Genomic DNA, 23,708 nt, shown 5'->3' with positions numbered 1-23,708 from the left:
ACATAACACATTTCTACCTTCAACTGGACTTTGGAACAAAATTAGAATTGCTAGTATTCCCCATTGTAGCTCCATTTGGTGGCTTGCAAAAATGGGGCCCATATTTTTAAAAGGTAGCTTAGGCTTTAATTGGTGCATATATACAACATTTTGGGATCTGGGACAAACAGGGAAATTCAGGAATGGTTAAGAGCTTTGTAAGTGCTCCATCACTCATCTACAAGGCGCTGTGTTTATTACATTTATAATTAAGTTCAGAATTTTACTGTGGAGCTGTTTCTATGTTAATGTTTTCAAAGTTACAATTTGAAAAGATTTCTGAAACTATTAATTCAAAAACTGATTAGGCTCATTTCATTTAGTTACTAGAGTATTAGTCATTTCTCTGGTTGGTATGTGTAGTAGAATCATGAATTGTTTTATTTTCAAATTTTCCATAGTAACCATTTCCAGCAAAATCATAAAAACATCCTATAAGAAACCTGTATAGAACTTTGGTTGGCCCATGCCAGGAGTATTGTACACAGTTCTAGTCTCCATATTACAAAAAAGATTTAGAAGCATTGGAGAAAATACAAAAGAGATTTCCAAGAATGATGCCAGAATTGGGAGGGTACACCAATTCAGAAAAGACTGACAGGGTTGGGGCTCTTTGAAGAGAATGATATAAATGCAAGATGTTGCTGATGTGGAGTTAAAAGTTTCACAAAAACTGCTTTTACAATTTTTGACATTGTTGAAAAATATTTCATGATTCAGCGAGCTTGCATATCCAAATGAGTGAAAATCCATGGAACAACACATTTTAGCATTAGTGCCATAATGCATTCACCCAGACTTCTTCTGTCGACTCTGCTCAAGTTTATAGGATTGTAAACTGTTTGGCAATCTGCATTGCATTGGTGGGATAGGGGCACCTCTCCTTGTCCAAGTTTCTGGAATTCACAAATCAATCATTGCTTTGCATCTTGTACCAATGATGTAAACAGTTTGCCCCATTCAACGTGACTACGGCATTGCATCATCTAAGATACTGATTAATTCATAAATGGATATAATTACAGTGCTGTTAAGAGAATGGCATTTCTTATTATGAAATTCAGTACATGATTTCTGTTCATCCCACAGCTTTAAATCTTCATTAGTTATACGATGTGTGCACAGATACAAACATTCAGAAATTCTGATAGCAGTCACTTTCCTTTTTGACAGGATTAACTGTCAATTGCATACTTTTCCAGAATTTTTCTACTAATATTAAAGATGTCACTATTGGTATTTTTTCTTTTTTTTTTATAACATATCACCTGAAAAATTATGGTTAATCATAGAAGCATTAACAAGTAAACAGATGACTTCAGCAGACAATGCCAAAGCTTGAGCAAAAGTCTGCAGCTGTAAGTTCAACTGCGTAATTAGGAATGTACACAGCTGAGAAACTGCTTTACTGTGCGAAGGAAAGAATAATAGATGATGATTCATCCAGCCTGCTTTTTTCACCTCCTCGTGGCCAGTTCAAGTGCGAAATTAGCAGAGTGCTGGAAAGGTGTTTGACCTCTTAATTTCTGCTGCACTCTAATTGCCCTCAATTAAGTAGCTACTTTATTGTTAGCCCTTTTGATACAAACTACCTTTTTCAGTTTCACAAACACACACACACAGATATCTGCCTTAGATCATAAAATACATGGAAAGAGTCTCTGCAAAGCTCCAACACTGAACAATGCAAATGTTACTGAAGTAGGCTGAACCTTAAAAACCTTATTTGCAGTGCTCCCTGAACAGATTTAAACTAATTGTAAGTCCGTTCAATTTTTACACATTAGATACAAAAATTGTGATTATCCCCAAAGGGTTGATTTATTTTCTCTTCATAAATAGGAAGTTAAACAGTAAATTGAGGGCACCTCAGAAAGCAACAAAGAAAGCAAAATAAAATAAGATATTTTGATAATGTTTGTTCCAAGATTAACCTTTTGAATATTTTGCAGTTGTAAAAAGAGGGACATAATTATTGCCATGAACCAAATAGGATTGTCTCTAAAATTTGAATACTGTTTATAATGTATAACTTGAGAAATACATGGTCTGAATTTGCATATTTCAGTGAATTACTTCCAGAAAAGAAATCTAGAAAAATTGGTTTAATATAATCAGGGATACTACTGTGGTACTGGAAGAAGTCAGTAGTGAACAGGGCAGTTAGATATAAACATGAAGAATATACTTCTAACCCTTCAAGAATCAGATGACCTTTAAAGACAAGCATCTAATTTCTCTCAGGCTATTCTTTTCCAATTGCTGAAAGTATCTGATGAAGTAGTTACCTTGTTTTCTCGTTGAACCTGACTTGCTGATTTCTTTTTCTTCTCACATTTATAAATATTTACCTCCTCTTCCCCTTTGGATGTTCTACATTCTTCCTGCTTACTATAAGTATAGAGAGAAGTACAATTACAAAAGAGAGCTTGGAGGCATTCATACATCCACATGCTGCGAATATAGGAAATCAACAAAAGATGACGCTTCAGCTTATATCACAGCAAATAACAGTATTGAGGTAGTTACGAATCAACTCCAAAGCAAAAATAAAACTCCACTTTAATTGGATCATTTAATTGATGAAGCTTACTGCAGAGCTGATGTTTGGCTGAACTCAATTTTTGCATTTTATAAATTTCTTATTTCTTTTAATTGATGCCTCACATTAATCAGGTGCCTGCCTCCTCCTTGGCAGCACAAAATGTACTGTATATAATCCACAGTACTATTGAAATTCAGCAACACCTTAAGGAGTGACTGAAAGCTTTCCCTTTAGTTTCGAAGAGGATAAAAGTATTCTTTCCAGAATGATGTTTTTGAGGGTAGTTGGTGGCAGCCTACATTGGAAAGTGACCGTCTTTAAAATTTGGATGACAACTTAGCCTTGCGATAAGATGAGACAACTCAATGGTGAAATATAAAATTGGTCTTGGGCAGTCTCAATTCAGTTCTTAACGGGTCGTGATCTTCGGTGCAACCGTGTCTTAAATTTATCAATAATTACTTCAGCTGTGAAAATCTTGCTCCAAGATACAAGTTCACAAGATACTGAAAACTAAAAAGTGAGAGTTCCTATATTGGAGAAGAGGAATGCTGCAAGGGAACAAGGAACAAAGTCCTATGTAAGTCTGCCCTGTGAGATACTGATGTGGCCATCATGTATGAAGTGGGCAAATATCTATAACTGCCAGCACACTTGCCAATGCACACTTAAAACAACAAACAAAATGGGAAGATATTGCACTTAAAGAATTACAATTTTACACTGTGAAACAAAGTTAAAAACAAACAACAAATTTAAGATACTCAGTGCATATACGCAATACTTTACTACAAGGACTGATTTTACATGGCCAGTGAGTGCCTTACAAACCACAATGTAGGATACTATATTACAAAAGGCTACACTTAAGGATCACTATGGACTACGATCCTTATTCTGAAGCTATACTGAACCCTTTATATGAGACCACATAAATTTCATGACAACTACAAAATAAAAATTATGACAAATAACGGTGCAATTTTCTTCTAAGAAATAAGCATGCCTACCTGGCTACACCTTGGGTTAGTTCTGGTACTACCACCCTCCGACTCCAGGCCACAAGATCCCGTTCAGTGGCAATTTCACTTCTTGGTGCATTACTGTGCATCTGCCGCACACCTTCAATTTGCCCACTGCGTCTCAATCCAACATTTGGAGGTGAATGCATCTCAGAGGCTGAACTTTGAGAGCCTGGCATGAACAAATTCAGAAACCTTTCAATGCATGTTCTAACACTTGTGTGGCTAGTATGTAGTAAGTCGAACAAGAGAGGGCGCAGTTTTAGACTTCGTTTTGGGAAATGAAGATGGGCAGGTGGAAGAAGTGGCAGTGGGACAGCATTTTGGTGGTAGTGATCATAATTCAGTCAGTTTTAACATAATTATGGAAAAGGTCAAGGATAGAACAGGAGTTAACGTTCGCAATTGGGGCAAGGCCAATTTTACTAAACTGAGGAGTGATTTAGTGAAAGTGGACTGGAAACAGCTACTTGAAGGTAAATCAGTGTCAGAGCAGTCAGAGACATTCAAAGGGGAGATTCAAGGAGTTCAGGGTAAGCATGTTCCCATGAAAAAAAAAGGGTGAGATGGCCAACTTTAGAGTCCCATTTATGTCAAGGATCTTACAGGGTAAGATAAGGCAGAAAAGGAAATCTTATGTCCGACACCAAGAACTCAATACTACACAGAAAGCCGAGAGGAGTATAAAAGTGGAGGGTGAAATCAAAAAAGGAATTAAGTAAAAAGAGGGCACAAAAGAATATTGGCAAGCAGAATCAAGGTGAACCCAAAGATGTTTTATCAATACATTAAGAGTAAGAGGGTAACTAAGGAGAGAGTAGGGCCCATAAGAGACCAAAAAGGTAACCTATATGTAGGGGCAGAAGATGTTGGTATTGTTCTTAATGAATACTTTGCGTCTGTCTTCAAAAATATTGTAGTTAAGGAGGAGTGTGAAGTATTGGATGCAATAAATCCAGGGAGAGAGGATGTATTAATGGGATTAGCATCCTTGAAAGCTGATAAATCACCTGGGCCAGATGAAATGTACCCTAGGCTGTTAAAAGAAGCAAGAGAGAAAGTAGTGGAAGGTCTGACCATCATTTTCCAGTCCTCATTGGATACAAGTGTGGTGCTGGAGGATTGGAGAACTGCTAATGTTGTACCTCTGTTTAAAAAGGGAGCAAGGGATAGACCGAATAATTACAGGCCAGTCAGTCTAACCTCAGTAGTGGGAAAATTATTGGAATCTATTCTGAGAGACAGGATAAACTGTCACTTAGAAAGGCACAGGTTAATAAAAGATAGTCAACATGGCTTTGTTAAGGGAAGATCTTGTTTGACCAAATTGATAGAATTTTTTGAAGTAACACTGAAGATAGTTGAGGGTAGAGCAGTAGATGTGGTCTACATGGATTTAGCAAGGCTTTTGACAAGGCAGACTGGTTTTTAAAAATAAAATCCCATGGGATCCAGGGAAATGCACAAGGTGGATACAAAATTGGCTCAGTAATAGGAAACAAAGGGTAATTGTTGACGGGTGTTTTTGTGCCTGGAGGGCTGTTTCCAGTGGCGTTCTGCAGGGCTCAGTACTGGGTCCCCTGCGTTTTGTGGTATATATGAATGATTTGGACGCAAGTGTAGGGGGCACGAACATGAAGTTTGCAGACGACACAAAGATTAGCTGTGTGGTTGATAGCGAGGAGGATAGCTGCAGATTGCAGGAAGATATTGATGGTCTGGCCAGATGGGCAGAAACGTGGCAAATGGAACTCAACCTGGAGAAGTGTGAGGTGATGCATTTGAGGTGGTCAAACAAGGCAAAGGAATACAATTAATGGGAAAAAAATTGAGAAGTGTAGAAGAAGCGAGGGACCTTGGAGTTAATGTCCACAGATCCATGAAGGTAGCAAGACAGGTCGATAAGGTGGTTAAGAAGGCATATGGAATCTTTTCCTTTATTAGCCGAGGTTCAGAATATAAGAGCAGGGAGGTGATGCTGGAACTGTGTAACTCATTGGTTAGGCCCCAACTTGAGTAGTGTGTGCAGTTCTGGTCACCTCATTACAGAAAGGATGTAACTGCACTAGAGAGGGTACAGAGGAGATTTATGAGAATATTGCCAGGACTGGAAAAATGCAGCTATGAGGCAAGATTGGTTAGGCTGGGATTGTTCTTCTTGGAAGAGAGAAGGCTGAGGGGAGATCTGATTGAAATGTACAACATTTTGAGGGGCCTGGATAGAACGGAGGTGAAGGGCCTATTCACCTTAGCAGAGAGGTCAGTGACGAGGGGACATAGATTTAAAGCGATTGGTATAAAAATTAGAATGGAGATGAGGAAAAAGTTGTTCACACTTGGCATGGATAAATACGCCAATGAAACAAGGTGGACTAGGACCAATGAAGATCCCACTGCTGTCAGATCTTACACATCAAATTGCAAAAGATTATGGTGTGTATTTGGAGGACCAAGGACACACACTTAGAGGCCTTTTTATTATTGTGGTGATGGTCTGGAACTCACTGCCTGAAAGGGTAGTTGAGGCAGAAACCCTCAACTCATTCAAAAGGAGTCTGGATGTGCACCTCAAGTGCCGTAATCTGCAGGGCTACGGACCAAATGCTGTAAAGTGGGATTAGAATGGGTGGATTGTTTCTCGGCTGGCACAGACATGATGGGCCAAATGGCCTCTTTCTGTGTTTTAAACTTTCAATGGTCTTAACACCAAAGACAGGTTAAAAACTTAAATGGAACTAAATTAGCAGAGGCGCGTTTCAAACACAATTGTATTTTTCGAAGCATTAATGAACAGCCAAGTGTCCACAAATACCAAATGAACATAATGGTAAGCAGGATATGAAAAGCTTTATAACTAGATGAACAGATACACAAAAGCCTCAGTTTCCAATGCAGCTTAGATGAGTTAAATTCTTTCCATGGATGGAGTACTCTGTGAAGCATGCCACCAGAAGATGGATAGAAAAGGGAGCAGTGTAATAACAACTTGGGCTGAATGTTATTTGTGCACCTCATCACGGCAGCCTGCTTTGGATTCGGTGGCCTGCCCGCACTGAGCGATATTACGTGCAGGGGCTCATTTAAATCGAGGGGGCGGAGCGGCTGCCCCCAATGACGTAGAGGGGACGGTTGCCAAGTCCCCGTCAACAGCGTCCGCCGCCATCGCGCAGGCACCATTTTTGAAGGGCTGCGAGCCCTTAGATGAAATATTAATATTTAAAGGGAAATTCGTTTACACATAAAATTTTATTGAGATCTGGAGGCCCTTTCAACCCACCCCCCAATGTCTGTTTTCGGGCCACCAACCCTGAATAAACTTTATCGACATTGTGAACTCTCCCCCCACCCCCCTCATAACATTTGCCCTTCAACCTCTTCCCACCATCCCCACAGCCAATAAAAAATGTTTTTCCTGCTCCCTCCCTCCAGCCCTGATAACTTTAGTCCTCCCCCCTCTCCACCAGTTTCTCGCCTCGGAACTCAAGGTTGCCCTTGTGCCACAAAAACTGTGTAAAATCTGGGTAAGTTACGGTGTGTTGGGGGGAGCAAGAAACAGAACAGAACCTAGATCTGCCAGCCCTCCACCCTTTTTCCACCTTCTTCTACCCACACAGCCTCCCCCAACGTCATCGGAGCATTTGTGAGACGTTGCAAGGGGGAATGTCCAGGTTGTTCCAGGAATTCTGACAGATGCATCTGACAGATCCAGCTGAGTGCAGGCTTAGATTTCATCCTGGGCCTCAAGTAGTTATCAAAGCAAATGGCAATCAATCTCAGAAGAATCAATTGCTGCTGGGAAAATAGTCTGCCAATATGAGATATCAGGAGTTCTGAATCCAGTGTACCTTTCCAAGTGGTCTCTTGCTTCCCCTCTCAGGACACCAGGTACCACTTCGTAATAATGCTAGTGCTGCAGCATCCGAAAACCTTGGAGCCCGCTCTATCCCCTGTTGTGCCATTCTTCTGTCTTTCCCAGTCCAGATTCTCTTCAACCGGGACTCTCCTATCCCAGTCACAATGCATTTCTCCCTTTAAGCAGTGTAGGGCAGCTTTAAGGGGTGCTGGCCATTTACAAGATTTGACCCTGTTGATGTGTCCAGCCATTCAACAGTGTGGATATAGAGATCATTCAAGAGAGAAGGCAGCACGAAGTTGGGGTGTCTTTGTGTGTCTGTCTCTGCCTTCCTGTGTGTGTGTGTCCATCCATCCGTCTGTCTGTCCTTCCATCCTGCATAGGGACTAAAAAACTGGCTTAGGACTCTGACGAACATTCAGAATGCTGTCCTCTCTCAGGAAGAAAACATTTGTCCTCTGACCCTTGCACTCTGCCATTGCCAGTCAGCCAACCATCCCCAACCATTGCCACTCATGCCAAGATGGTACAGCCCGGAGCTGGCCCTTTTAAGCCCACAGCTGCTTGAGGGCATCCTCAAAGGCCATCTGCAGTCTCGTCCATTGACTGTCAGCAGCCTTCCATCATCCATGGTGCAGCCACTGGGGTAACACTAAATAGAAGCACCAGGTTAGGGAAAGACACACACAGGCACTAAGGGAATGCACAAGGTTGATTAGTTGACTTTTATATGCAATATGGAATTAATTGATTTATAAATTTGGTTTGCAATGTGTATTTTGTAGTGGCTTTTATTTTTGTATTTCGGCCAAGCGAACACGGTGATGGTAAGTTCAGAGGTAAGGTGTTGGACTGCTGATGAATGGGGAATTGGGGTTGCAGTTACTGGTATGCCCATGGACAACCCACATAGAAAGGGGTTGTCTAGGTTGAGTCCTGCTTTCCTCCTCCTTATTCTCCTGCGCCCTGGCTGCTCACGGCATAGCTGGTGGGAAATGCTGTGCCCTTATGACGGCGAGGATGTGCAGCAAGCAGCAGACCGCCATGAATCGCAACACCCACTTTGTCAAGTACTGCAGGGCTCCTCCAGAGTGGTTCAGGTCGTGGAAGCTTTGTTTCAGCAAGCTAATGGTATACTCAATCACACTGAGTTTGGCAGCAAGGCTTTCTTAGTATGCATGATGTGCACCTGGCTGGGATTTTACTGAGCTCCTGACGTCGATCTCCATGGCGGTGGGGGAGGTGGCCAGAAGATTGTTCTGGCAGCAGCCTGCCATGGAGCCTGATGCCGGGTGTGCTGGGCCCGATCTTCCTGGCAGTGGCCAGGCTGCATGGCAGCCCCCCAGCCGCTGGGCGACGGGACCAGGATTAGCATACTTAAACTAATGAAATGAATATATTTAAATAAAATCAACAGTGATCTTACCCTCAGGCCGTGATCTCCCTAGCGGCGGCCGACATTCTCACACTTCACTTTCCCATCTAGTGAAAGCAGGGGTCTCCATGGTGGGGAAGGTGGGGGGTGGCGGGGGAAGTTATTTTTTTACTGCAGCGGTGGGGGGGGGGTTAGGCAGAAACAGAATCCAAAGCAAATTACTAGTGTAGGGGAGGATGGGAAGGAGAGACCTCTGCACTTTGATCGGTTTCGGTTTGGGGAGGGGAAAGGTCAAGGGTTGAAGGTGTGCTTTTGGGGGAGTGGGGGGGAGAAGGCAAATGTTGAACGTAATTGTTATTTGGGGATAAGTGGCAATAGATTTATCGGCGGTACATTAGGGGGGTAGCCCTTTTAAAATGTAAATGACCCGGCAGAGCTGGCTGCCCTTTAAAAATGGTACCAGTGCCAGTACACAGGCAGTTGACACCATTGCCGGCATCGGAGAGCTCGCCCCCGCCACGTGATTGGGGTGGGGCGGCCCGACCGGCTTATTATCCTGGGCCGCTGCGAGCAAGATCACAGCGGCATGGCCACACCCGGCAGCGGGAAAAGAAAATCTAGCCCTCTGTGTATGGGTTGCGTACCAGAATCATATGCCGTGTCATCGGCGGGTAGTCCTCATCACCCAGTAGACACCCTTTGTTTTGCCATGGTGGTTTAAATGCAGCTGACACAGCAGACCGCCGTAGAATGAGGGCATCATGACTGCTGCCTGGATATCTGGCATGGACCTGCATGGTTCGCTGCCTACATTCACAAACCAGCTGCATGCTGAAGGAGTGGAATCCCTTTAGCTTCCAGTTTAGGACAGAGTTGACATGCAGCGTCTGCAAAGCAATGTGCATCCAGTCAACGGCACCCTGCACCACAGGGAAGCCTGCAATCCTAACAATGCCATGTGCTCAGTCTGCCTGTTTCTCTCTGGCAAGAGTGAATGAAATGTAGTTAGTTCTCACTGAATAGAGACCCTCAGCGACCTCCCTTACGCAACAGTGGACGACAAACTGCAAGATGTTGCAAATTATCTCCAGCTCCAGCCTGGAGCGAGTCAGACACATAAAATGCTCATTGTCACAGTCACCCTCACAGCCACTGTCCATGCCCTGTTCTGAGGTTGCAGTTCTGGCTGCAGCAGGTGGCAGATTTCAGTAAGGACAACCTTAATGAGGCATAGACATCTCACAGATTGCTCTCAGAGATTCAGGTAGGAGAATTGCTCCCTGAATACCCTGGGCGCATATGGTCTCCTGCTGAGACCCATTCTCCCCCTCCTCCAACTCCCTCTTCCTGCAGCTTGTTCTGATCTGCATGATGTTGTTGATTCTCCAAGTTATGCTGTATTCTAAAAATGCCTGGGAGTAATGGTTTGTGCAGAGGCCTTGAAGTCAGCAAAAACTCCTTCACCACCTGCCACACCACTCCCTGCAGATTTCTGCAACCTGAAACAACTATGGAAAGCCCCAAAAACTTGTAGAATCATAATAACATCCAGAAGAAATCAACCAGCAACTAAACTGTAAACAGTTGATGATCCCTTTAAATAGCCTTGTTGGTGGAGGTGGGGGGGGGGGGGGAAACATTCCTGCTTCTGAGTCCCTGTTCAGCTCTGCGAGGTTAACAGAGGGCATTAGCTGGAATGGTGAGCTCCAAAATGGCACTACTCGCATCAAATCAGTGTTGCAAGCTGACTGATGTCACAATCTACCTGCTCTGCAAACTTACAGTGGACGTGCACTGTATGTGCCAATGCCTGCATCAGTATGATATCCAGCACGATTTGTGATCTTCGTGGATGCCATTTTGGAGTTCTAAGGGCACTTGTATCATTCAAAAAATGGGCACCAACAAGCCCAGTTTCTTGCCCCAGTTGTCTAACAAGAAGTTATTTCCCTGCCAGTATCTTCTGGACTAATAAAATTCTCAAGCATTGGGACCACTTCTGGATCCCAACCTCACTCGTGCCAGCAGTATGCCCTACGGCACGATCTTACAGGAATTGGCAATTAACAGGCCACCTCCATGTTCGCCCTCCAAACAGGAGACCAGGTCGACAACGTGATTGAGTGTGCTATATTTAAAGGGACGTCAGCAGCCTGTACAGTGAACCAACCCCCCACCACCACAGACTCCCTCAAAAATGGCCCTCAGTGCTTCATTCATCTGCTCCCTTGGCTCTCTAACTACTCTCGGAGACATAACCTATTCATACAGAATCATTTTCTTTAGCCCTTTTAGTCCGTCTCGGGCTTCCAACTGATTTATGCTGAAGTTAATTCTACTCGGCGTATTGCTACTGAGGGAAAGGAATCATTTATTCCACTATCTTTGGCTCATTCTCAGATTCTACTTTGTTTGCACCTTTTCACCTAACTTTTTGCTTTGGCTCGGAACGCATACTGTCCATCCGACTGCTCACCACCTCTGGTCCAGTACACCTACTCAGCATCTATGCTCCAACACTCTGTTCCGCACCTGAAGCTAAAGACCAGTTCTATGAACAACTCCATAACATCATTAGCAGCATCCCCAACACCGAACACCTATTCCTGCTGGGGGACTTTAATGCCAGGGTTGGGGCCGACCATGACTCATGGCCCTCCTGCCTTGGGCGCTATGGCGTTGGAAGGATGAATGAGAACGGGCAGAGACTGCTTGAGTTGTGTACCTATCATAACCTCTGCATCACCAACTCGTTCTTTCACACTAAACCCTGTCACCAGGTTTCATGGAGGCACCCAAGATCACGTCGTTGGCACCAGCTAGACCTCATTGTCACAAGGCGAGCCGCCTTAAACAGTGTTCAAATCACACGCAGCTTCCACAGTGCGGACTGCGACACCGACCACTCCCTGGTGTGCAGCAAGGTTAGACTCAGACCAAAGAAGTTGCATCATTCCAAGCAGAAGGGCCACCCGCGCATCAACACGAGCAGAATTTCTCACCCACAGCTGTTACAAAAATTTCTAAATTCACTTGTAACAGCCCTTCAAAACACTCCCACAGGGGATGCTGAGACCAAGTGGGCCCACATCAGAGACGCCATCTATGAGTCAGCTTTGACCACCTACGGCAAAAGTGCGAAGAGAAATGCAGACTGGTTTCAATCTCATAATGAAGAGCTGGAACCTGTCATAGCCGCTAAGCGCATTGCACTTTTGAACTACAAGAAAGCCCCCAGCGATTTAACATCCGCAGCACTTAAAGCAGCCAGAAGTACTGCACAAAGAACAGCTAGGCGTTGCGCAAACGACTACTGGCAACACCTATGCAGTCATATTCAGCTGGCCTCAGACACCGGAAACATCAGAGGAATGTATGATGGCATGAAGAGAGCTCTTGGGCCAACCATCAAGAAGATCACCCCCCTCAAATCTAAATCGGGGGACATAATCACTGACCAACGCAAACAGATGGACCGCTGGGTTGAGCACTACCTAGAACTGTACTCCAGGGAGAATGCTGTCACTGAGACTGCCCTCAATGCAGCCCAGCCTCTACCAGTCATGGATGAGCTGGACATACAGCCAACCAAATCGGAACTCAGTGATGCCATTGATTCCCTAGCCAGCGGAAAAGCCCCTGGGAAGGACAGCATTACCCCTGAAATAATCAAGAGTGCCAAGCCTGCTATACTCTCAGCACTACATGAACTGCTATGCCTGTGCTGGGACGAGGGAGCAGTACCCCAGGACATGCGCGATGCCAACATCATCACCCTCTATAAAAACAAAGGTGACCGCGGTGACTGCAACAACTACCGTGGAATCTCCCTGCTCAGCATAGTGGGGAAAGTCTTTGCTCGAGTCGCTCTGAACAGGCTCCAGAAGCTGGCCGAGCGCGTCTACCCTGAGGCACAGTGTGGCTTTCGTGCAGAGAGATCGACTATTGACATGCTGTTCTCCCTTCGTCAGATACAGGAGAAATGCCGTGAACAACAGATGCCCCTCTACATTGCTTTCATTGATCTCACCAAAGCCTTTGACCTCGTCAGCAGACGTGGTCTCTTCAGACTACTAGAAAAGATCGGATGTCCACCAAAGCTACTAAGTATCATCACCTCATTCCATGACAATATGAAAGGCACAATTCAACATGGTGGCTCCTCATCAGAGCCCTTTCCTATCCTGAGTGGTGTGAAACAGGGCTGTGTTCTCGCACCCACACTTTTTGGGATTTTCTTCTCCCTGCTGCTTTCACATGCGTTCAAATCCTCTGAAGAAGGAATTTTCCTCCACACAAGATCAGGGGGCAGGTTGTTCAACCTTGCTCGTCTAAGAGCGAAGTCCAAAGTACGGAAAGTCCTCATCAGAGAATTCCTCTTTGCTGACGATGCTGCTTTAACATCTCACACTGAAGAATGCCTGCAGAGTCTCATCGACAGGTTTGCGTCTGCCTGCAATGAATTTGGCCTAACCATCAGCCTCAAGAAAACGAACATCATGGGGCAGGATGTCAGAAATGCTCCATCCATCAATATTGGCGACCACGCTCTGGAAGTGGTTCAAGAGTTCACCTACCTAGGCTCAACTATCACCAGTAACCTGTCTCTAGATGCAGAAATCAACAAGCGTATGGGTAAGGCTTCCACTGCTATGTTCAGACTGGCCAAGAGAGTGTGGGAAAATGGCGCACTGACACGGAACACAAAAGTCCGAGTGTATCAGGCCTGTGTCCTCAGTACCTTGCTCTACGGCAGCGAGGCCTGGACAACGTATGCCAGCCAAGAGCGACGTCTCAATTCATTCCATCTTCGCTGCCTTCGGAGAATACTTGGCATCAGGTGGCAGGACTATATCTCCAACACAGAAGTCCTTGAAGCGGCCAACATCCCCAGCTTATACACACTACTGAGTCAGCGGCGCTTGAGATGGCTTGGCCATGTGAGCCGCATGGAAGATGGCAGGATCCCCAAAGACACATTGTACAGCGAGCTCGCCACTGGTATCAGACCCACCGGCCGTCCATGTCTCCGTTATAAAGACGTCTGCAAACGCGACATGAAATCGTGTGACATTGATCACAAGTCGTGGGAGTCAGTTGCCAGCATTCGCCAGAGCTGGCGGGCAGCCATAAAGACAGGGCTAAATTGTGGCGAGTCGAAGAGACTTAGTAGTTGGCAGGAAAAAAGACAGAGGCGCAAGGGGAGAGCCAACTGTGCAACAGCCCCAACAAACAAATTTCTCTGCAGCACCTGTGGAAGAGCCTGTCACTCCAGAATTGGCCTTTATAGCCACTCCAGGCGCTGCTTCACAAACCACTGACCACCTCCAGGCGCGTATCCATTGTCTCTCGAGATAAGGAGGCCCAAAAGAAAGAAAAAACTACTGAAATACTAACAATATTATGTTTTATATCTCAGTTAAAGTTGTTATAGGTCCTTCTTTGACCCTCGGCTCATCCCCTCACCATGTTTCTGTATGTCCTACATTCATCCCAGTGAACTCTTTCACTTTTCCCCCTACAGGTTTTGTATGTTATTCTTCCATCTTACTTGATTCTGATTAATCTGTTAATTCATTTAGCCCTGTCCTCAGCCTTGCCATTTGCTCCTTTGTTGACTTTATTGCCTGTCAGTTGCAGGCAACATCGACTCCCTGTTGTGATTTTGCCTCCTTGTAGCTGACGAGCTCCTGACACTGCGTGGGACCCGCGTGACATTCGTAAAATTTCATTGAATTGCCAAAATAGGCACTAATTGAAACTTTAAAAACCTAATTGGCTACCTGCCGCTATTGAGCGGGAAGCCGCTGCCGCAGGAAAAGCTCATGGAGACGGGAACGCGTCACAGAGGTGGCCCAAAGCACTTCTTTCTGATTTCCCCACCTCCAAAGCCGCAATTCTGTGTTCAGTATGTTTCTAAGCACACAAAGGAAAGTCTTTTTCATTTAAAAATGTCACAAGAAGGGGAGGGAATGAAACTGGTGCTTAAGCTTGGCAAATTAGTATTGAGGCAGACAACCATTTTTTACCAAAATTCAGGGGCTCCTGTCAATTTTAGACAGGATCTTGGTGTCTAATGTAACTGACAACACCCGAAAACCAATCAAATCCTGTAGAAGGCTTCTGAGGTGACAATTTAGTGTTCAGAGACAGATGGATAAAAACTGTCCTAGGCTAAATTTCTTGCTTTAAAAAAAAAACCTACAATAATGCATTTATTGATCGAATTATCCTACCTATTCTTCCTCTGTTCGAGGCGTTGTTGGCACCTGTAGTCAGTCTCTGGTCTTGTTCCTGCTGAAGTCGTTGGATTATGTTGTCTAAAGGGCTGATTTCATGGCTTGCTTGCTGACTAAGAACCTGGTTCAACCCTAAAGCAGCAAACAGCAAAACCAAGAGAGTAAGCAAAAATATATTATTTTGTTATTAACATAATAAAAAAAATCAATAAATAATCACCGTCAGACCTGGTGGTAAAAAAAAATCACATTTTCCAAGATCAGGAACTTAGCAGAGCCTCTACTGGCCCACAATATTTTAGTAAACACCAACTCTTTAAAGGAAAAAAAATCAGTGTCACACACATATTTGACAACAGTAGCATTTTAAAATCTGACACTGATTGCTATACACTTAGCCTTGCCAGGACAATAAGGTCTACGGACCTGTACGTTCCATAGTCTGCATCATGTCCGTGACATATATTTGTACTTTTTTTTTAAAGTGTAGGATAACACACTTCACTCAGCATAACTTAAATGTGATATGAAATTTTGTCAAGATATTTATACTGATTTCTTGATGAGATCGTTATCATCCATCCCATACAGTGTTTAGAAGTTATACTGACGATACACTGAACAATGAAAATCCCAACTAATGGACAGAAAAACAACAAAAACCGCAGCAAAATAAAACAACTGCCAACAGGTCATGTGCCTGTATCTCAAACATGGATTTGTTTTCATGAATATTAATCAAGTTCAGAAGCGCAATCACCTGTTTCAGCTATTTCAGTTTGAAACATTGCATACTATAATCTTAGATCAGTCTTTAACTACACTTGGAGCTTGGGCTTTCTGTTCACATTACCTGTGGCAGACACACCCATCTGTGGTATGAGTTGGTCATCTTTACAGTTCTCCCGGCCAGGTACCAGTCGTTGGTATTTTGGTGGATGGGGGTTACCATCAACATCCACCAGGAATGGAGGTGGCATGAGATGTGGTGCCTGTTGTGTCTGCTCATCCAAGACATAGTTGTTAGCATCACGAATTAAGGGTCGATAATCAGTGTGGAAAAACATCTGATCAGAAATCTATAACAGGAGATTTCAAAATACGTTAGAATTTATTTTTTGAAAACTTTGTTAAAATGATCGCATTTACTTTTGGGAAACTACGCAAATGAATCAATTAGAAGAAACCAGTGCCATAGAAAGGTGAGGTGCAGATTTAATCCCTTCCTTCACCAAGGTACAAATTTCAGCTATGCTGCTGCACAGAGGTTACAGTTTAAAGCAAGGATGTCCAATTCTAGTTTGGGATATGGAAGTTAGTGGTGGTGTGTGTGATGGGGAAATCATGCAAAGAGTTGTCTTGAGGTCAATTCCTGAACACGTTCCCTCAGCACTGCCTAGGACCTGAAAGGAGGGTCACCATTTTGTCCTCTCAGCCACAAGAATTGTATAACCAGGTGGTACCAGTAAGAAGAAAAAGATCAGAAGAGACAAGCAATTAAATTACATGGTCATGAATGCTGAATAGTTACTTTCAGTATGGATCTAGAATTACTTGCATTGATGGGAAAGAGACAGATTTTGTTTCATATGCCAAATATCTGGAAAGTAATTTTTCACTCAGGATGACAGCAAGCCACCAGATTTAGTAACATTCATTTTGGTTTGTCTTCCTTTGGCATAATTTAAAATCCATACTTCTATTTCAGCAAATTTTGTTGTATGAAATCAGGTAAGACTCTATATTGATTATAAATTGGATTTTCTGGTTGTAATGATGGCAGAATGATCAGCATTCGCCGTCATTATTCTGTCAAACTTGACAATAACTTTTGGCGTCCGCACATGCGCAGTTTATTTATTTATTTATTTAGAGATACAGCACTGAAACAGGCCCTTCGGCCCACCGAGTCTGTGCCGACCAACAACCACCCATTTATACTAATCCTACATTAATCCCATATTCCCTACCACATCCCCACCATTCTCCTACCACCTACCTACACTAGGGGCAATTTATAATTGCCAATTTACCCATCAACCTGCAAGTCTTTGGCTGTGGGAGGAAACCGAAGCACCCAGCGGAAACCCACGCGGTCACAGGGAGAACTTGCAAACTCCACACAGGCAGTACCCAGAACTGAACCCGGGTCGCTGGAGCTGTGAGGCTGCAGTGTTAACCACTGCACCACTGTGAAACACAAAAATCCGGAAGCTGCTGTCAGTGATTTCAGGGTACACTATTAAATTCTTCAAGGATAGAAATCTTAGAAACCACTTGAACTGATATGAACTTCCACTTCTAATACTGTTAGGCTCACTGTAAAATGCCTTGAAAAAGTTATGCCTTGTTGAATGAGATGTGCTGGGTATTTTAAATTACATACTAAGTCATAGGCCGGAATTTTACCGTATAAAAACAGGAGTCCTCTGAGGTGACCAAAGCGTAAAATGGTGGGTGATGACATCGGGTCAGGTCCCCGACGTCGTAACACCCAAACACCATTGTGCGCTGTTTGGAAGGCGGGTGAGATCGAAGCACCGCTCGCCATCCACTTAGAGTCAATTAAAGGCCAATTAAGGTTGTTAACAAAGCACTTGACAACCATTTTGAGTCAGCTGTCAGCTTTTATGACAGTAAAACGATTCAAAGGAGATGTCGGAACCCGGCAGCTTTAAAAGAGCAGCAGGCAGTGTCTCTAAGCAGGAGATGGCGGTACTTCTTTTTGATTCATTGCTCATTGTTATTTCTTTGCGTGACTTTTAAGTTTGGGGTTGTTTCTGCTGGTTCAGCAGAGGTCATCTGAGTGTTAGTCACTCCTGGTCGGGCCACAACAGTATTGATTTATTGGGTGAAGGGGAGGGGGTTGTGTGCGCCTGTCCTTACAGCAGGCTGGTAATACCTGAACTAACTGCATCTCTGGAACACAGCATCAATGGGAATTGTTCACTCTGGAGGCAGCTCATCCAAGGAGGAGGACTACGCCCCAAGGAGGGACAGGAGAACAACTGGACAGGGGAACCAGCAACCTGCTGGCCCAGTGCAGCCTCGCAATGGGGGAGCGGGAAGAAGGTGAGAGTGGCCCGGGTGCAACCACCTGTCAGGAGACGAGCCTACCCAGCAGGCAGGGTATACTGCCTGCGTTTGAGCTTTCTACAGACGTCAGAGCGCCAGTGCCGAAGAAGACTGCGCCTGTCACGGGAGACTGTCACATCTCTGTGAGAGATGCTGGCAGGGGAGATCTCTTCTAACTGCATGGGTGGCCATCCAATGCCACTCGCACTGAAGCTAACAGTCGCTCTGAACTTCTACGTATCAGGCTCCTTCCAGGTTTCATCAGGAGACATGTGCGGAGTCTCACAGTCATCAGAACATCACTGCACTAAGTGGTAACTGATGCCATATTCAGGCGTGACAACCAATTCATCAAGTTCTTGACAGACTCCACCAGTCAGGCTGAGAGCGCCAGAGGCTTCACCACCATTGCTGGGTTCCCCGTGGTCCAAGGCATAACTGACTGCACACATATGGCCATTAGAGCACCTACAGGTCAGTCAGGGGCCTTCATTAATCGAAAGAGGTTTCACTCAATGAATGTCCAAATTGTCTTTGACAATAAGAATATATTGCAGGTGTGTGCTCATTATCCTGGAAGCAGTCACGATGCATTCATTCTTCAAAACTCCCAGGTGCCAGCACTATTCACTCCTCCTGAACGCCTGCAAGGATGGGTACTTGGCGACAGGTGTTACCCGCTGAAGACATGGCTGATGACACCGGTGAGGAACCCACGGAATGAAGTTGAGGAACAGTACAATGCAAGCCATGTGGCCACCAGAGCCACCGTAGAGTCTTCTGAAAATGAGATTTAGGTGTCTGGATCATTCAGGTGGTGCCCTGCAGTCCTCCCCAGCAAGCAGCAATGCCTCCTCCTCCACAATGGTGAGAAATGCTAGATTTGGCACACTGCCACCAGTCCGTGCCCTCTCTCAGGCATTCTGGACCCTATTCTCCTGTGCAGACATATTACAATCAATCATTTAAGTTACTTGGCTTGGAGGAACACCCACTCACCCCTTGTGCTGCATGCAGCCTCTTGGACCATTGCCATTCAAGTGCACGGTTGACACACTTCTGGTCCACTGTGCGGCTCAGATGTGCCCGGCCTATGACCCATAACAGGGCTGCTGCCATTCACTCCAGATGGATGGCTTTAAATTTGCAGCATCAACACCTGGTTACCCATTCATATGAGTATAATGCAACAAGGACTGAGACATGCCCCTTACCCTGGCAGAGCGGAGAAGGTCGTTGACCCACTTGCGGCATTGTATCCATATCCTCCTGACTACATCCCGGCTGCTGACCTCCTCAGCAACCTCCACCCAGGCCTTCTTGGTGATCTGGGAAGGCCTGTTCCTTCTATCTGTAGGATGTGGGCCTCCCACCTTGCCTTAGCCACCTGGAGGAGGACATGCAGGGAGTCATCAGTGAACCTTGGGGCCATGCAGTTGGCTCTCTCTGCCATTGTTGCAAGCGGGTTCTGGTCCTCCGTCTCAGGTGGCTTTATGGAAAATGATGGTGGGTCACCCCTCTAGGTGACAGGACAGCTCCTGTTCCCCGCAGCCTGGTATCTGTCTGCTATTGCATAAAGGTGCTGAGAGCCCTTTTAAATGGCTTTCAGCACCTCCTTTTGACTTTTGCCCCGCCCCCGCCAATGCTGACCTTCCCGCCCGCAGCAGCTTTTCCACTCAAACATCCGCCGGCAAGACGCTAATTGGTCACTTAGCACTCGATCGCGGCAGCAGCTGAGCGCGGAGGGGGAGCGACTTGATCAGCTGCTTCCGCCTCCAGGACCACGGACCCGCGGGGATAGGCAAAATTCAGGCCATAATTACTACTGAACCACTCTGGCCCTGAAAAAATATTATATTTGTGGAATGTCAAATTTCTCCACTAAAAATAATTCCACAGATATTTAAAATAATAGTTCATTTCTAAAGTATGATTATATTTCATCTTCTACCTTAATCCCATGTCTTTGTCCCAATCTTTATTTCGTTCTCTGTAAAACGATTAGAGTGAAGGATAATCAGTGTTCTTGCTCCCTGGCTGGCTACCTGTGAGAATTCCTCAATGTGACTGGCTGCTCAGTATGCTTGATGAAATCACTGTTGCTGGATGTTGGAAATCCCCAAGAGCTGACGCCGGAAGGAAATTAAAGTCGGGAAAAGGGAAATCAACACCACAGACATCGCTTGATCTTTGTGGGCAGCTATCTTCAAGTTCAACGGCAAGCACGATCACTTCGCCACTGATCTCAAAAGCCAGGCCATCATCATCAAAAATCATTTAAAGACGCTGTCCAGTCTTGACAAACAATTGCTCATCAACAGTCATTAATGTAGCATATTAAGTTGTTCTTTATATAAAACTGCATGTTATGTAGCAGTTCCCAACAATCTATCATGCGTTTTAGGTTTAAACCAATAAAAGCCAATAAGCACTCTTCCTCCTGGCAACTGCATGGAAAAGTTTTAAAGTTGGTGTTTATTTTGATTATACCAATAAAACACTGAAAATAAAGTTTTTTTTTTTTAAAAGGCTACATTTTTACCTGGTTGGCATATCTACAATTTGTGGGCCAGGTTTGTGGTGATAATGTTCTCTCAACACTAAAATATGTTGATTACCTCAGATGTAATAAAGCAGTCATGCTGTGCTGTCAAATAACACTAAAACTGCCCAACTAAGGTCAAAACAACAATACCCTACATCATTTTGCTCACTTTTTCAAAATAAAGAGAGAAACAGAGCACACGTATAAAACCCAGATTTATGCAACCAGAAGAAGCAAAATGAATTAATAACAGTTTTTAAAAATAATATGTGATAAAGCAAGAAACAGTGGCATGGAAAAACACCATCAAATCCACTCCCTCCAATGTACCAGACATGGCCAAGACCTCCATGTAACACAACCCAAAATTCCTGAGGAGGGCGCTTTATACCAGGTAAAACAACAAACTGTCCTCCTTGCCAGTTATTAAACATAGACCAGAAATGTTCCATAACTATTTCATCACTTAGGCATAGATGGATCTCTGTAACCTTTAACCTACTTCCTGCTAGATAACCATTCAACATTTTTTTTTTAATTCAGTGAATTAGCACCAACTCTGATATAAGTTAATTCTACATATAACTGTGAGAAAATACATTCCCAAGAATCTTTAGCCAGGGATGAGGCTTCATCATATTGAATCTATATCCTCTATGCAGCAACAATCTGAAGCCAAAAAGCCTTCTCTCATCTATATGATCCATTAATTCATCATTTTAAAGACTTGAATTATGTCTCTTCCCAATCTTCTTTTCTCATGGAATAAAAAAATCAATTTCTTTAGATGCTGGTGATGGTACCAGACCTGGGGTGATGAGTTCAAAGCCCAACATGACAACCTGTAAAAATGAACTCAATAAATCTAGTAATTTGTGGAGAAGCACTAGAAAATTAGCTTGAAATCTGCTAGATTGTTGTAAAAATCCAATTAATGTCCTTCAAGGAAAGAACCCTACAACACCTACCTGCAACTCCAGTCCCAAATTAGGTGGTTGACTCGTAATAGTCTCATGGATTACAACGATAGTTTAATTTTTTTCTAAATTCTTTAATTTTGTACGCTGAGGAAAAAAGTGGCTTCTATATCAAAAATACTGACTCATTAATTTCTTTTTTTCAAAAAATGTTAGCTAATTTCTCACTGATAAATGCACCTTTCAGGGAAAGACAGACTATACAACAAGCACAAGTATGCATAACTTGGCACTGGCTTCTTCTGATCTCCACTGTCCTACCCTCATGTAAGGTTAGCAGCAAAGGAGAATTAAACATTTAAAAATGAGAAGTTCAAATGACAGCATAATCTGAATGCATCTGCATTACTGGAATTTCAAAGAATTAGAAAAACCAGCACAAACAGAAAAAAAAAGATAAATTATGTTTTTTTTCTACTTCATACCTTGTCATATTTACTACTTGAGCCAAAGCCAAAGATGAGAAGATGCCCATGGGAGTCAGTACATGCAAAATGCTGCCCATCAGGGGAGCATTTGCAGTCAAACACTGCTCCATGTCCCTGACCCTCAATCTGAAACATAAAGACATACATAGCATGTAAAAATAACAAGGAGGGAAACACACAACTAAAGCAGTTGTATATGTTGCATTACAAAAAATATATGTTTTGTAACAAGCAGTTTAGGCTTAAATTTTAGGATGATTACCAAAGAATAGTATCGCTGATTTTATTGTTGGTATATGCATCTAACACACCAAAATTATTGCTTTCTGGTATTGAAGATTTTAAAAATTAGAATTAAACAACTGTACTATATCCCCTAAGGGTTAAAAACATTCTGTAGCCACACTCACCACAGAAATTAAACCACAATTAGTCCAAGAGAAGTTAGTGATTGAAGACAAAAAAACGTCAGCAGCAATGGAAGAGAGATTATTCTGTTTTTTACATGTAAAAAAACTAGGCATTTTTATTGCGTTGGTTAAAGCACAAAACAATTATTGAACTCATGCCCAAGGCTACCCGTTGAGAACAGCCAGAACACTACATACAGTTTTTCAGCTGCATGAATTACACTCTTCATCCCCATGTGACTTGAGTGCTTTAAATAGAACTAAGATCTCACAATTCCCAAGTAAATGTGCTGACAACAGCATGCACATTTACATTTGTAGTGATTATTTGGAGGGAGGAAGGAGATGGCAGTTTCAGTGCTACACACTCTAGATGTGGCAGTCATTTATAGAGCCAAGCATATAGAGTTCTGGATTATTCAACTGGTTACAAATTAACAAAACTAAACTGAAGCATCATTTTCCCCTAATAAAATTAGCTTTATAAACAATCTATTTTCATAACTGCTTGATCTTTTATCCTCATATCAACATAGAACAGGTATTGATATCCTACAGTCAGAAGTTAAAAAGCAGGACATCAAAAGTAGTAATCTCTGGATTATTCCCCATAGTGACAGTAGGAACAGGAAGATAGGGAGGATCAATGCGTAGCTTGACGCATGGTGCAGGAGGGAGGGTTTCAGATTCTTGGGACAGTGGGATCAGTTCTGGGACGGGAGGCACCTATTCAAAAGGGGCAGGTTGCACCTCAACATGACTGAGAAAAATGTCCTTGTGGGGAGGCTCATTAGTGTGGTTGGGGAGGGTTTAAACTGAATTGGCAGGGGTATGGACACCAGCATATAGAAGAAACGAGGAATAAGGTACATAAAGGAGTGAGCGTTGGATAGCACTAGAGAAGGGAGTAATACCATATTAAATAAGAGCAGACTAAGAAGGACTGCGAGGAACAAGAAGGCAAGTTTTCAATGTATGCATGTAAATGCAAAAAGAGTGGTGAATAAGGTCAGTGAGCTACAAGCACAAATAGCTGTGTGCGAATGTGACGTAGTGGCAATAACAGAAATGTGGCTTAAAAATGGTGAGGACTGGGCACTTAATATTCAAGGATACAAAATGTTCAGAAAGGAGAAAGGAAGGTGGGTGGCAGTACTAACTAGGGAAGATACTGTAGTGTTGGAAAGGGAGGATGTTCTT

General features: G+C 43.6%; 1 protein-coding gene across 4 annotated transcripts in view; it reads right to left on the bottom strand.

The window, feature by feature from the left end:
* Positions 1–23,708, bottom strand: part of phip (pleckstrin homology domain interacting protein) — a 309,793-nt gene that overhangs the window by 90,806 nt on the left and 195,279 nt on the right. For all 4 annotated transcript variants that reach the window (XR_010972495.1, XR_010972494.1, XM_068026790.1 and 1 more), the window contains exons 16-20: positions 22,096–22,224; positions 15,927–16,152; positions 15,071–15,205; positions 3,595–3,778; positions 2,328–2,430 (exon numbers count right to left, since the gene is read on the bottom strand). Coding sequence is in view for 2 of the 4 variants with exons in the window: in XM_068026790.1 (XP_067882891.1) it covers positions 2,328–2,430; positions 3,595–3,778; positions 15,071–15,205; positions 15,927–16,152; positions 22,096–22,224 (777 nt within the window). In the remaining 2 variants the exon portion in view is untranslated. The remainder of the gene's footprint in view (positions 1–2,327; positions 2,431–3,594; positions 3,779–15,070; positions 15,206–15,926; positions 16,153–22,095; positions 22,225–23,708) is intronic.

The sequence above is a fragment of the Heterodontus francisci genome, chromosome 3, assembly GCF_036365525.1.
Source record: "Heterodontus francisci isolate sHetFra1 chromosome 3, sHetFra1.hap1, whole genome shotgun sequence".
Lineage (NCBI taxonomy): Eukaryota > Metazoa > Chordata > Chondrichthyes > Heterodontiformes > Heterodontidae > Heterodontus > Heterodontus francisci.
Note: the sequence above shows the minus strand (reverse complement) of the source record. Positions and strands in the feature narration are given on the sequence as shown.